General features: G+C 37.1%; 1 protein-coding gene across 4 annotated transcripts in view; it reads right to left on the reverse strand.

The window, feature by feature from the left end:
* The window catches only part of LOC107083841 (sodium/potassium/calcium exchanger 1-like), a 28,717-nt gene that overhangs the window by 7,118 nt on the left and 7,742 nt on the right, over positions 1 to 13,857 (reverse strand). For 2 of the 4 annotated variants that reach the window (XM_015373341.1, XM_015373340.1), the window contains exons 3-9: positions 11,502 to 11,645; positions 10,943 to 11,051; positions 6,102 to 6,155; positions 5,256 to 5,306; positions 4,231 to 4,308; positions 1,821 to 1,957; positions 374 to 625 (exon numbers count right to left, since the gene is read on the reverse strand). In XM_015373341.1, coding sequence (XP_015228827.1) covers positions 374 to 625; positions 1,821 to 1,957; positions 4,231 to 4,308; positions 5,256 to 5,306; positions 6,102 to 6,155; positions 10,943 to 11,051; positions 11,502 to 11,645 — 825 coding nt within the window. The remainder of the gene's footprint in view (positions 1 to 373; positions 626 to 1,820; positions 1,958 to 4,230; positions 4,309 to 5,255; positions 5,307 to 6,101; positions 6,156 to 10,942; positions 11,052 to 11,501; positions 11,646 to 13,857) is intronic. The other 2 variants (XM_015373343.1, XM_015373342.1) reach the window with 2 other exon arrangements.

Consider the following 13,857-nt stretch of genomic DNA (forward strand, 5'->3'; position numbering starts at 1 on the left):
CAAATAAATATTTACCTGCATGCAACTTAGAAACAACTAATCCTAAAGTCAATCAAGAAATTAAATCAACTTAATATAACTTAACTTTAGAGTATTATCCTTCTTAGCTCACATGGTATGCTCCACCCTTCTAAGGAGACACACCAGGAAGGTAAACCCCAATTAACACAACACAAACTGAAATAAAGAAATGAAACAAAAACTATCTGTTCTATAAGTAAACCCCAATTAACACAACACAAACTGAAATAAAGAAATGAAACAAACTATCTGTTCTATAAATAAATATCAATTAATAGGGATGGAGCCTCTGCTCTCCATCACACAGATGTTTCAGGGATGATGATGCTGATGAAGATTGTCCTTTGCTCACCGGGTTACGGACATCTGGCAGCGTCAGCCACAGTGGGAAAACAATGGGGAGCAAGAAAAGGTAGGTGGCCTGTTTGCGTGGAGTCGTTGGCCACTCCAAAGTCAGGGGCTCGCTCTCCTCTTCCTCTTCTTTATTTTCTTCATCTTCCTCATCTTCTTCCTTGCTCTCACTAGAGTCGCTGCTTTCATCTTCACCGCTGTCCTCCTCACTGCTCTTCTGGGAACCTCCAGATCCTCCCTCTGATTCTGCTGCCTGCACACAGAAGATCGCTTTTAAAAACTCTGCAGTTCAATTTGAATTGTGGTTTAACCTCTGCTTATTTCCTCATATAATAATAATCTTTTTAAACATTTTTGATCAATTGTTCTCTTATTTGAAGCTCTTTTTCTCTCTTTTCTCTTATAACTAGTTCTAAAATGGATCTGCCAACATCTACAGAAGACATCCGACATAAGAAAACTAGAAAACTCCTAAAGAAATCCAGAAGGGACCCATCTGAGTGCAGTTTTCGGAAAAGAAATACAAGTTATTTGGGTGAATTACTTTGTGCATCACATTTACAATATGAATCTTTCAGAGATGATTTGGGAAGGGGAACCTAAATTATGCTAAGTATGTCAAGTAAAAAATATGCTGAAATATATTATTTTCTGTCATAACCTTAAATTATGATGAAAGTATAATTTCAGAGATATATATTAAAATAATTTCAATCAACATTTCTTCAATAAAATTCTTGATTCAATATAAGGGATTTAATTTAGTGTAACGTATTAGGGTCTTATTTTTGACAGTTTAGCATTGTTCTCCTTTAAAGATTGGTTAAGTTAACCCATTTCTCATGCTAAATCTTCTGCACCCTTTAATTAACAAAAAGATTAAATAGTAGTAAAGGCTTTTATTTTGAAAATATCAGTAAACCATATTTTGAAAGGACAAGTTAAACCCCTTTTAGCACTGACTTGATTTCCAGATATGATGTATATTTCAATTCTAAGATAATTGAATTTGAAAAATATTAAAGCTTTTATTTTGTAGACTATAATTAGGTCTTATTTTGAAAGTAAATTATAGCCAAGGTTTTTGCAGCTTTGGTTGAGTTACATTCATTTTAAGGAACCCCCTTGGATGCTAAAATCTTGTATTCCACTGTCAGCTTCCTACCTAATCAGTTACTCTAGACAAGAGGGGTTTTATTTTTAAAAGTCCATAGTAGACTATTTTCCAAAAATTGGTTTAGTTACACCAATAGTGTTGAGTCTATGCTGCAATAATCTGTTGTATAAGATAAGACTTTTTTATTGTAGCGTATGTTTATGTCTTATTTTGAAAGTCTTGCATGGTACCAGTATTTCTGAATTACTAATGGGTTAAACCTATCAAATTGTTAGAAAGAACAAATAATTTATCTTTTCTTCAGCAGATTAAAAGATTGAAAATGTTTTGCCTTTGACTCCTCCGCCTTATCAGGGGTCTTCTGCACGTTCTCCTCTGTTGGAGGCTGCGAGGTGGACGGTTGAGCTGCAACGCTCCCTGCTGTACCAGCAGAAGCAGACTGCTCTGACTTTGGTTTCTGACCTGTGTCTTAAAACAGAAAAAGGAACAGAAGGAGAGCACTTATGTACACAGCAGAAACGCAGGACTAAAATGATCTCATATTTTGAATGGGAGAAGTTTAAATTTAAGATTAAATAGTTGCCTTTATAATTATAAATATGAAGAATCCAAGAAAATATTAACGTACTTCAGGTTTTTATTAAAACCCTTAAATGTGCTTTCAGTGAAAATGGGATGCACTTCAGCCTTTGTGAAAGGAGACTGCTGTCAGCTATGGCTTCATCCTGCTGTAGCCCCTCTGTTTCCTTGGTTTTCTTTTCTGTAGTTTTTTTTATTTTTTTCTTAAGTTAGATGAGAGTAATATTGTGGGTAATTTTATTTATAAATTCACCAGAACTTTTTTCAGTTTTATGCCTGCTTCTTCCTGTTTTGATCATGAAAATCAGGACCTTGATCTAATTGCCTACAAAACTAAATAAATGCAGAAGTGTTGCGTTTACTGTCGCCGTCTCGTTAACAGCACCCCTGCTGCAGCATGGCTGATGAGTGGCTCCTTCCAGCCATTTACCTACTGTATATTTTACTGACTTAGAAGATGTGCACCTGTTTAAACTCTGTTTAGGGCCTTATGTACAAACAATAATGCAAATTTTTAAAAAGTTTGTGGTAGCAATACATTCAGAAATTTGCGAACTGCAATAAAAAAACTGATTTAACAGCAGTTTTGTTTACTTTTTATGTGCCCCATCCCCTCCCCAAAATACATATGGAAATCAGTGAAAACATCAGGAAGGTATCCAACACCTGTCCAAATAACCATGGCAACAGTGTTGTTCATCACAGTGAGACTGTGACACACCTTAAGAGACATTTGTATGAAACATAGCCCATTCCTGGGGAAGACAATCTTGCTAACTCTGAAATCTTATGGGTTTCCTTGGAAAGAAAAACTTTTAAAGGCTTCATTTTTAAAGGCTTTTTAAAGGCTCTGAGACTGAAGAAAGACATTTTCACTGCCCTCCCTTAGTAGCTGTGTTGTTTTATGTAAACATAAATCCTAAAAAGGTTTTACTGAAAACAGAAATCTCATAAGAGTTGGTCACACCCCTCTTTCTATCCTCCCCCTTTGGGATAAAACAGACCCTATTATATCGGTAAAGCTGTTATGTTGGCCTGTATGAAGTGGGAGTGGGAGAGATTTGAGAGTTCGCAGATAAACACACTCCTCTGAAGGAGCCTCCCATCTGCATGTTAACCCTCGGAGCTGATTGATTCAGACTCGTTGATGCCTCTTAAAGCTCTCTGCAGCTCATCTTTGCCGAGGACCTCCGAGTCTCAAGCACCTCATTAGTGCATAATGTGATGCAGGAACACAGAGATTAAGAGTCAGCACTGATTGCAGAGGTTACTCTCCATCAAATGTTTCTTCTCATCAGAGAAACATTAAAAGTTGAAGCATATCTAACATAACTACCTTCTAATTTATAAAGATTTTCCTTAGGCTTACATCAACAGACTTCTCTCCTTTAAAAGTTGTTCTTCAAACAGAGAGAAAACAGAACCTTAAAAAAGGTTTCTTTTGTTATTAAACTGATACGACAACACAGGGAAAGAATATTTTTTATAAAACTATTTTAAAAATTCCAGATAAACAAGCTCCAGTTCACCCTCTGTTAATCATTTGGTTCAGTTTTATAAGCATAATCTAAAAAGCAGATCGAATTATAATGCAGCAATGAAAACAATAAGATGTAAAACATGTTGAAACCTATTGGGAATCTTTAAAATTTTGAATCTAGTTAAGTAATTAATTTATCACTGGCAGTCTACCACCATTAAGATCCATTATTTATCAAAGCCCCTTCCTTCTATTACCTACATAGGGCCAAATATTATTAAGAGGTTGATTTTAAATGCAAAACGTTTTCCTATAATAGGTGTTTGAAGGTTTAAGAAATGTTTACTTATTTTGCACAGCAAAACCCAATCCCTCTGTCTTAAGAGATTGAAAACTGGAAAAATCTATTACGATGTTAATAAGATTTATTTTTAAATGTTGTTGATAAGCCTAAGATGTTAATAAAGGGATGGAGGACTATTAAAAGTGGGGTTGTTTTGGTTACCATTAGTAGTCACCATGTTATATGACAGACAGTATTGTACATTCTCTCTGCTATATTAAACACGTCATTCCCTGATGTTCCTCTGTGTGTCTGAAATAAAATGTCCGGTCCTCAAATTCAATGTTTTTTTGTTATTATTCCTTAATGTCGGCAGACCTCCATATATGACTCACTTACCTTCAACATGGCGGTAAAGAGACTTGTTGTGTTGTTTCTCTGTCAAAGGGACACCCAGAGGTTTTACTTTGTTCTTTGCTGCAATTAAGAGAACCGTCACTTTTACAAGCATAATTAGAGGTCTGCCATACCCTCTTTTTCCACAAGCAGTTGTGAGTGACCACTTCACTCAATCTTTGACCTTAACACACAGCAAGCAGAGTAATGAGCCTCAATTAGCCACAAGCACTGAATCCGTCAAGGATGAAAGTTAGTCATCCACCCACAGGTCTGCCAGCTGCATGCAAGAAAATCAATAAATAATAAGAGTTATGCAACCCTGAAAGAAAACAGCTAGTTTTTCTTCTACCAATATCCAGAAAAAAAAGGATTTTAAACAGTTGCACTTAAGGCTCATCTGTCTAGCTTTCACAACACCACGGCCACATGGAAGCTTTTTAGCAGAACCAGAATCTGCACAAAGAATCTGAACCCACATCCACTGAACAAAGCAAGCAAACAAACAAGCATGCAGCTATTCACGACACACCAATTGCACCGAATTTAGCCAGTAGTTTACTCAATCTATTGGAAAAAGATTTCAAGAAACAGTTATCCAGATGTTTTTTGAGTCTTTTTAAATCGTTATTATAGATTTTTAAAATGTTTGTCTAATCTTAGCATTGAAAAGTCCAATGCTAAAAAAATCTGTTACTTGAGAATCAGATTTTCTTTAAAAAATAATAATAATAATAAATAAAAATATTTGTTTAATATTAGAAGTTTTTGCCTACGTTATTGTCCCATAATAACTGGCTAAACAAAACATAAACCAAATTTGGGAATGAAAAAAAGGCTAGAACTTGATAATAATCTGGAGAACCTCTGCTAAAGAACACTTCAAGAGAGACAGAAAACTAATAAAAAAAACAAACAAAGAAAATGGAGGAGATTAAATTTTTTCATGAAGAAATTAGAAGGACGAGACCAGGGACGATGGAATTAAGCTTACAGAAACATACGACACCACCTTACCTAGAGCTTACCTTTCTTCTTTACAAGCCTCACCCCTTTGACATCACCATTAAAAGACGTTTCTGATTGGCAGAAGCGGACAACAAGAGATTTAAAGTCACGTCCAATTTTTCTTTCGATGTTCAGTTAGGTTTCAGAGACATAAAGATAGTAGCTCACAGCCAATAAGGTCCCCTAAATCTACACTGGCAATCCAAAATAACAGAAACACTAACATAACTTTGCGTTATGTTCTTTTCTCTCAGTAATTTTACTACCATTAAAGCTCTAAAACTACTTCTGATCCCATGTCTGTTTTTTGCTGCATTCTTTCTAAGTGAGGTTATTTCACCAAATACCATTTTGCAGTCTTCGTTTATCTAATCCAGGGTTTCTTAACCCTTTTCCTTAGGGACCACTGTCATGTCATGTTTTAGATGTTGCCCTGCCTCCACACACATGATCTGAACAAAAAGGTGATCAACAGGCTTTTGCAGGATTTGATGGCTGTCAAGGAGGAAATGGAATCATTTGAATCAGGTGCTTGAGTAGAGACACATCTATAACATGAACGCCTCAAAGACCAGGGTTAAGAAAACCTGCTCTAACCAATACTAAGTATTTCTGGCTAAGTGGCTTATGTGTTTAGCTGTGTCTCTTTCCTGAATAAAGTCATGGCTAGTCCTCTAAAATACACTCATTAACTACATGCACACCTTTTGGTTTCCCTTCCTCAAAAAAATATTGCTAGCACCACGCTTCTGTTTAACTTTTAGATGTTTATGTGGCTAATAATGCAATATGAATCAACCATATATTGATTTTACTGGAGACATGATGAGAAATGGCACAAATAGGTCATTATTTAGCCCTCTTACCTTCTGTAGCTTTCTTTGGCCGACTGGTTCTTACGGCTCCTCTAAGTGCTGCTTCTAAGATGGAAAATACAGGTATCGCATGGTATGAATTAACCAAAAGGTCTTATTTTATGGAGGAAAATTTAGATTTTTTTAATGATCAACATGAAAATAGGTCCTACTTTAGCTTAAATAAAAATTCAAAGAGCATTTTCTTTAAAGAAATCTTAAATCAAATAGCCCTCGCCAAAAAAAAAAGTGTCCTCCTTTTGAAAAATCCAAATCTGGTCACTATAGGCGTGAACATGGCTAGCTTCCAGCCATGGCGTCCTGTACGAGCTTTGTGGGGGGTCGATTCATTCATGTGTCAGGGTACGCGCATAGGGGGGAGGGACAAGCAGACGACCATGATTGACGTGATATGGAACCAATCGGGTACAACAGACCGTCTTTTGTGATTGCTTAAGATTATTCATTGATTTCTCACTGTAGTCGGGAACATTTCTTTTAGTTTCACTTCCAGACCTTCTATTTCACTGCTTGCTAAGTGGCTGTAGGGAGATCTTTAAGCCACATGGTAAAAAAAATGTATTAGAAATGATCTCCTACTGCACCTTTAAGTGCCTAGTCCAGCTGCACAGAGCCAGACTCAGCTAGTTTCCCTAGAGTCAAAGCAACCATGCTGGCTCTTATCCAGCTCTTATTAGCCTGTATTGGAAAGCTGATTAAGGATCAGCAGTGGCCGAGTGCACTGGGAGCAGGGAACAGCAGCACGCCAAGGCCAAGGACAGCCTGAAGGTCACACTGTTCATCTCACAACGCTGACTTACAGAACGAGCAGAGCTGAGTCACCAGTAGCTTTAACTACAGCATGACAAGCTGCAATGTTCAGCCAACCCACTGAAAATATTAGTTTTATTCAAGTTATTATAGTTCCCTCTGCATTATTACAAATAGTGACTACTGAGAAAGAACACAATCGCAAAAAAGAAAACAATCACAAAAAAAATATATATATGTTCATTACTTCTACAGACATGAATGGTAGGAATAGGCTGAAAGTAGGTGTGCATTTTTTCTACTTCAGGGTCTCATTCACAAAAACTAGCACAAAAACAGTAGGAATGAGGCACAATAAAGTATAAATGTCTATGATAAGATGCTTTTTTTCAACCTTCATGGTACTTTTTCTCCTAAAATGATAACTGAAAAACTTTCATTTGGGGAAAAAAATGAAGCTGCAGTAACTTCAAGTGGCAACCTGACTTCTATTCTCATTTCTTGTAGAAATGTTACCTCTCATGCAGGAGGCCATTAGCTCTGACCATAGTAACAAATAGTGCTCTATTACATCATAATCAGGACAATCACACTAATAAGGCTGTTACGGTCAACTCATTTGGCTCTAAGGTTTATTCAACTAAATCTGTCAGGCTTGGGTTTTGTAGTGGCACAGGGGTAAAGCATAAAACCCCTGCACTCAGACCTCAGTCATTGACTCAGCTGTCACAGGTTTGACTCCTGGTCAACTGACCTCTCTTAATCCAATTTCCTGTCAGCCCGCTTTTAAAATAAAAATAAAAGCAATTATCTTTATTATCCAAAAATGGGCCTCATGCAACTACATTTTCATATTCTTGTCATTAATTTCTCTAACCTTTCCTCCTACCATGGACTTTAGGAACCTGACATGTCGGATTTAACAAACGTTTTAACTTCAGTAAATGACTTTAAATAATCCTCGTAAAAGTTATGCAGACCATCTAAAGAGAGTGTGTGATTCTGAAAAATGTAAATCTGCTTAATTAGCTCCACAATTATTAAAAATAAGGCTACAAATACAATATGTGTTTTTATTCTGGTATTTTTTCCTCAATCATCGATAAAAATAAAAAAAAAGAGTTTTAATGGATAATGTGATTTTATTTTATGGGAAATACAACTGGATATAACTTTTCTTTGCCAGCTTGCCTTTAAAAGGCAGGGATCAGCTGACAGAAAGACAATTATTTAAATTTCTCTTGCCAACAGCATTTTAAAATCACGAGTGATTTACTTCTTCAGAGGACATGTTCCTTGAAAGGTGGCTATGAATTAGAGTGTTTATCCTTAGTTAATATGTTCATACAAGGGGATTACAGCTGGAGCAGAGGTACATAGTGGTGTCCCTTGTTATGTTGCATTCAGAACGGGCATGGTAGACACGGTGATTTCCGCGAGCCCTGCAGGTAGTTCACCGCTCTGCATTTCAGATGCACTTTTTAAACTCTGGACCACATCATCAAATAGGAGGAGCTTCAGCTGCATGAAGCCAACACCCCAAAGACATGAAAAAAATTCTGCAAATGGACTGAATACTTGGTGCTTCTTTAGTGCAGGTTTGTTCATTTAAAATAGTCATTTCTAAAAAATGAAGAAAAAAAAAAAACATCACATGAACTGCTGTTTGAGATATATTAAAGATTTTTTTTTTATGTCACCCAGAAGTCAACTATCGCCTCATTAAGCTTCAAATTGAATCAAAATTATCTAGCTTCCTTTTTTGGTGCTACTTCCTTTGTGCAGGTAAAACCTTTTTGTGCTGATGGTTTTTAAGATCCAGACACAGTTCTGATTTGGTCGAATTGGGTTGGACTTTAGTTTCTGCCCCCGCAGAAAGCACAGACGCTGGGCAGTTACAGATCGGATCCTTTTCTCGAGGTGAGTGAGAACGATTAACAGTCCTTTTAGGACTAAATTAAAACAGATTTTTTAAAAGCCACCTAAAAAAACTCTAGAGCATATTCCTTATTCCTACCTTTGTTAATATTATTTATCTCTGTATACCATTTTAAGAGAAAATATCTTTGCCTACAACCTTTCCCTAATTGGCTGCCATGTTGCGATTTAAAAAAAAAAGTCAGCGATCACCGCGCCTCTGTCTCCTTGTATTGCTGCTGTTTGACAACACCTCAGCTCTATCTAGTAGCACGAGGTCAGGGAGGAGCAATTGTTACTCTCACAGCGTGGAGTTCACCGTTGGCCGCTTCACAGCACGGTTTGTGTAGGAGTTCTACGTGAATCCACCGCACTCACTGTGGCCACCGTGTCCAGTCTGAACGCACCATTATTACACATGTGTTGATGTACAGACCGTGCTCATTAGCCCCTCCTAGTGGTGAAATTTCACCTTTTACTCCTTTAATATTTTTTTGTCTTTTTCTTTCATGCTTGTGCGAACTATTCAGCTTGTTGCTGCAGGGCTCTGATGACTGATCATTTATGTTAAGTAATTGAGTGTTTGTTTTATAGACTTCAGTGATAAGGTATCCACCTCTATTAATAACAGTATTTTTCTTTTTAATTTGACGTACAGTGAGTACAGAAAGTATTCAGGCCCATTTAAAGTTGTAGGGAATTCATATTTAAATCAGACCTGTCTTAAAATCTGTGGTTTTTTTAAATTATTTTATGCAGGCCAGTTAGTTACACGTCAGCTTTTACACCTAAATTCGACCAATCATATATCGACGGTCATCTGTCGATCAAATTTTTTCAGTCATAGCATCTCGATATGTATGTCGCAGCTAATATACGCAACGGTTGAAATAAGATTTATTTCCTTTACCATTGAGTCCAGTTTTCACGGGGATGGACGTCTGTCTTCGGCAGGCGTAGAGCTAACAGAACTGGCAGCGTTGCGAGGCAAGGGCTCAAACATGTACGGCTGGAAGCCTTCTACACCAAACAAAGCTGCTGCCGCCCCGGCGTCCTCTTTCACAACAACTTTGTCCCCGCTTTCCTCCTCTAAATAAAAAATGTATGACGTAGGAGACTCATCCACGACCTCCAACACAAAAGTCTCCTCCTCTTGCATGTTTCTGCTCTCCATAGTTCCTTGACAGTGTCATTGCTAAGTCACCAATTTAGTGCTACTTGGTCCCAATGGAATTTCCCATTGGAAATGTACTAGCACTAAGTTGCTAACTGGTTAGCAAGATGCTTCCAACAAACCAGCCACAACCAAACTTGCTTGCTAACCTACCGCTACAACAATCCCGCCCTCTTGATAATCGACCAATCACATTCACTTTATTCAGTTGTGTAAAGTCGGGCACCACTCGGAGAATTCGGAACTGCAACCGTTGGAACAGCCGCTTCCCTACAACTTTCAATTTTTCACTCTTTTTTTCATCAGCCATTTGCTAAAATCAAAGCAGTTCATGTATATTTTTTTTGTAAAAGGTGATTTGAATACTTTCCATTGAAACTGTGAAACCGGTTGGATTGACCAACACCTGGAGAGAGAGTCGAGGAACTCAGTCAATGTTCCAATAGTTGCATCCTGGATTCACACAAGTTGAAAAGATCACTCTCCTGGATAAAGCAGTTGAACAAATTATTCAGAGATGGAACCACTTTGCAAAGACCCAAAAGATTATACTGCCAGAGTCTGATGAAAGGAAAGCCTGGAACCAGTATAGCTGCCAACAGTGGAAATGGTTTTACATCAATATGCCCTCAAAGTATATAAGAAAGATCCAACTGCAACAAAACTGACAACTTCAAATAGGGCTAAAATTACAGTGGTTAATACGTAGGTCAGTTTTATGTTCAAACAACCTAGAGACTGAGCCTTTCAGTCTCTTTTGCTTAGCTAAGAGGAGAAATTAAAGAAGAGCAACTACCTCCATACTCTCCACTGTGAATTCATCAACAATGTTTAAATGTGGGCACACCAAGACAATGATCCCAAACACAAATTAAAACTGGTTTGGCAATATAGAGTTTAAAAGCTGGCAAACAATTAAAATTCATGGATTTCCCAAAGTATTTTAGTGAGCATCTATGTCTAGAACCCTGCAGAAACCAGTATGCTCTACCTTCCCCAAGTGGGTCGAGAGTGTAGATCATCAGCTGGAAGATGGGGCTCCTCAGCGACGTGTTATGGAGGGATGCTGAGCTGCCACCTCGCTGTAAAACTGGACGCACCTGCAGGGCAGCAAAGACTTGGTCAGATAAACAGAAGATCTATACATTTATGAAACTTTTCATGCAACACTCAATTAAAGTAGACCTCAGAAAAGAAATCAACCAGATGTACAGCAGGATGCATGTGGGAAGTTGTTGCAAGAAACTGGTATGAATGGTTATCTTCATCTGCTATGAGAGAATAGAGAACACACTTGTGTTTTTTAGTAATAGTTAATCTCTCTGGCTCTTAGATGAACCAGTAATCTATTTGTTGGTGCACAAATGGAGTTTAATAATTGATCACACATTCCTCACGTCATTTTTTGCCTTATTTTAATTTATCTCCTGAAAAACAATGATTATAAATTAAAACGCATAATGAATGTGTTTGAGACTAAACTTCAGCTCTCTGCTGAAAGGTTTGCTCTCAGATGTGTTCAACATCATCTGTAACTGAGGTTTTCATACTCTGAGCCGAGCTTTGTCCTCTTGGGTTTCTGGTTGCAGGCTTTTGTGTTGAGGGCTGCCTGGTGCAGGCGGTGCAGCTTCTGGCTTGGGGTTAGTTTCCTGCGCTGCAGGAGGAGGTGGCGGCGGAGGGGCAGCCTCACAATCCTGGAGGTTCAGAGAGAGCTTTTCAGTCACAAACACAGCACTGTGAAAAGGTATCTGCCCTCGTACAAAATTCCTTTGTTGTTTGCAAGTCAAAATTAAGTGTCCTAGATAGAAATTCTTTTTAATATCAGATACAAATATCCTATATAAAAGAAGACGGCAGTTTTTAAATTATGGTTTCATTAATTATGGGGGAACTAATTCTAGATGCCTGTAAATTTAACCGATCTGTATTTTAAACCACATTTTATTGTGGTTGGACAGATTTTTTTGGTTTAATTGTACTGACCCAACAGAGGCCTGATTATTGCTCAACCTGTTGATTCCAACACCATTTCAATAGAACATGCATCACAACATGAAGAAGGCTAAATAATCCCCAAAATAACACACCATCCACTGATCTAAACATAACTGATGACAACAACTACTGGCATCTATCAGTCTGGAGAGGAAAGCAAAGTGATTTCTAAGATTTTAGGACCCTGCAAATTGGCAGCAATTATCAGCATGCAGAAAACAGGACAATTGAGAATCTTCCCAGGAGGTGCTGAGCTGCTAGAAAAGACTATAATTAGAGACTGAATGGGTATGAAAGCAATGGTGAAGTTTCAAGGTAAAAAACTCAGGTTGTTCAGCAAGAAACTCATCCAAAGCACAAAACATCAAAAAACAAAAGAAAAATCAATTCAGTGCAAATAGATTATAATTCTAAGATGATAATCATCCACAATGATGTGAAAAATTCATACATTCACACATATGGCAACAGTAGGAATATTTTAAACCTCTTAAAAGTGATATATTGGTATTTGAAATCTGCTTTCTGCATTTACTCAGGTTATATTTTATATGAAAATCTAATAAAATCTAAAAAACTCATCAAAAGGTTTTATTTTTGAATTACAAGTTTTAAATTGAATCCATTTAGGTGTGACGAAGATCAGACATCTTTAGATCAGCACAATATTTTCTTCAAGGCACGAAATACACTGTATATAGTCATGGTAATGGTATATATAAAAGAACATCCCACAAATCTAGGAGAGTCAAAATCTTAGTGCTTTGTAATAAACCATGATTTACTTTTGGACATTGGGGAAGGATGTCCAGATTGGGTAACTTTCAACATTTTGGAGCAAAATGTTTACTCTCCTGTCCAAAATGCTACAACCCCTCCCTCCTCAGTCATCAGAGAGCCCATTAATGGAAGGCCATGCAGGCCACAGGAACCAGAACCTTATGACTGCAAAAATGTAAGTGGGCCAGTTGGTTATCTCAGAACTAGATCCTGGACTTTTTGAAACATTTCTCTCTTTTCTGAATTTACAGGAATTACTTCGACGAGCAAAGACTGGAAGATGGAGGAACAAAGGAGGAACTAAGGTACCATGGTTTAGGCCATCCAAACACAGACCCATCTATCAAAGGTTTCCGGAACTCTGGAGATACCTCACCTTTCCAAAACAGATTAGAGGTCACAGGTCTTGCAAAGTTAGGGAAAGGGTTTTCAGCCAATCAAAATAATTTCTGATCATTTCATGCAGTTCTGTTGAACATGACTGGCTGAAAGTTATCTGATTAAATAACAATCCTAGTTACGGTTATTATGCAGTATGATTTTAGTTATGTTTATTATTGGAATTTGTTCAAATTTTTTTTTTTTTTTGCATAGAGAAATCACATGCACTACATCAAATCAGGAACTTCTAACATCAGAACTTCTGGATGAGCATGTAATTTCAGATGATGACAATCACCTAGATTGTGTTGTGACTTTGCAGTAAACCCTCGCATAGAGCGTGCACGTGACGATGGAAAGGAATCCTTCCTTCTGCAAACCCTTAGCAGAACAAGGCTCCATGTGAATGGCAACCAGCCATAAACAGCTTGAGCTTTAACAATGTCTAAATTGGTTAAAAGCTAAAATTTTGGTATGCCCTCATATCATCTTGTTGATGAAATTAAAGTGTTGTTTTCTTAGTAAGCTATTTTTGTAGTTTTGTAGACCAAAATATTAATACTGATGATCAATGTATTTCAATTTAATTTTTTTCCAGCATTTGGGAGTCTCTGAAACTAACAATTGATCTTCATTATATTTTTCCCATCCATTCCATATAGGGGACTTTCTAAATATATAATGAATGAGACAATATATATATATATATATATATATATATATATATATATATATATATATATATATATA

The sequence above is a fragment of the Cyprinodon variegatus genome, unplaced genomic scaffold, assembly GCF_000732505.1.
Source record: "Cyprinodon variegatus isolate N-32 unplaced genomic scaffold, C_variegatus-1.0 Scaffold86, whole genome shotgun sequence".
NCBI classification, from domain to species: Eukaryota; Metazoa; Chordata; class Actinopteri; order Cyprinodontiformes; family Cyprinodontidae; genus Cyprinodon; species Cyprinodon variegatus.